Source organism: Etheostoma spectabile, chromosome 1 (assembly GCF_008692095.1).
Source record: "Etheostoma spectabile isolate EspeVRDwgs_2016 chromosome 1, UIUC_Espe_1.0, whole genome shotgun sequence".
Lineage (NCBI taxonomy): Eukaryota > Metazoa > Chordata > Actinopteri > Perciformes > Percidae > Etheostoma > Etheostoma spectabile.
This window is the reverse complement of record NC_045733.1, coordinates 28,396,063-28,397,455: the sequence shown is the minus strand read 5'-3', so window position 1 is coordinate 28,397,455 and position 1,393 is coordinate 28,396,063. Positions and strand designations below refer to the sequence as shown.

Here is a 1,393-nt window from a genome sequence, read left to right as displayed (position 1 = left end):
TTACCAGTACAAAAAAAAAAAAAAAAAAGAGTAATTTAGTGCCATGTTTGTGTACTTGGAATATTACATGGCCCACACACACATATTTGCATGCACTCACACACATTGAGATAGCCTTTACTATACAACAGCAATGCCACAGAAAACGCCTTCACAGAGCATCTGTAAGCTGCTAACAACTTTTAGGTTTCTAAACCAACAGAAACATCTGCAGCAGGACAGAACACCCCTTTTGTTTCTTTAGGTGATTTTGGTGTTCTAGAAGTTGTGCTTTTAGTTTTGGCTCTCTATCAGATGTCATTGTTTGCCACTTTACAGTCGATTTGCAATGCTTTGAAAGCCAAATTGGCCTCATTAACCACATGATTTGGCAGTTGGACAGCCGATTGGGTAGATGTGGTCTACTCAATCAGCTGCTTAATGTTTTGAATGTGACTAATTGGCCAACAGGTTTAATCGCTCACGTAAAATTTAAATAAACCACATTAGCCTGGCCAACCTGGGGCCCTGGGCTGTGCAGCAGCTTAGATCAGCCTGGGCATTAATCCACCCCTGTCCACAGACAGTTACGTACATCCTACCACAAAAAAATTGTATAAATAAATAAATGAATTAAGTTCACCGGGTTTTGGTGAAATGTTGCTGCATTTTTCAGGAAACAATATCTTGCAGGAGGTGAAGGTATCTGTTGCTTGGTGGATTAAATTACATCCTGAAAGAAAGGTGAAACCAATACTGCAATGAAACCAGTTACACAACATGAGCCCACCAGTTTCTTTTATAAAACCCACTCTCTCTTTAAGCCAACATGACATGAGAAATTCAAGCTGTTTGAAGGGCTCATTATTTAAAAAAAGAAAAAAAAAAAGAAAAAAAAAAAAATCACACTTGAGCACATGACCAATTAGTTTTTAAATTAAACATTTAAAAATAAAAAGTTGAAAAACAAAGACGTAAAATGTGCGTTAGAGGTTATAGATTAAAAACAAAACAACAACAAAAAACAACAACAACAGTCTATGGGGGCCTCCTTTCTTCCGCCAGAGACACTGGTGTTGATGATGACACTTACCTGCGTGCGGATCGGGTTTTTTTCAGGTTTAAATGCAAAGCACGCCAGGACATTAACAGGATTACTTGGCCCTTGAGAAACTTTGCGTCAAATGGCCAAAGTGACTACTGCCGCAAAGTGTCACACTTATCACAGGTAGGGGTAAAGATGGACGACGCCTCTCCAGTGCCTTCCACTGTTGCGTGTCAATTAGTAATTTCACACCCTCAGTCAGCCGTTCACATCACGTAACAGCGTGCGTCGCACGGACGCCGCAGAGAACAGAGAGATTGTGGTTGTAGGAGCGGGGGGGTTAAAATGGAACGTACCTACCCTGGTTCT

The 1,393-nt window shown here is 40.6% G+C and overlaps 1 protein-coding gene and 1 long non-coding RNA gene across 2 annotated transcripts in view; one reads left to right on the top strand and one right to left on the bottom strand.

Moving 5' to 3' along the window:
• LOC116691062 (N-acetyllactosaminide alpha-1,3-galactosyltransferase) overlaps positions 1 to 1,358 on the bottom strand; it is a 4,594-nt gene extending 3,236 nt beyond the window's left edge. Inside the window, exons 1-2 of the mRNA XM_032518387.1 lie at positions 1,064 to 1,358; positions 623 to 687 (exon numbers count right to left, since the gene is read on the bottom strand). Of these exons, the coding sequence (XP_032374278.1) occupies positions 623 to 648 (26 nt within the window). The 5' untranslated portion in view covers positions 649 to 687; positions 1,064 to 1,358. The remainder of the gene's footprint in view (positions 1 to 622; positions 688 to 1,063) is intronic.
• LOC116691075 (uncharacterized) overlaps positions 1 to 1,393 on the top strand; it is a 27,045-nt gene that overhangs the window by 22,810 nt on the left and 2,842 nt on the right. The window lies entirely within an intron of this gene.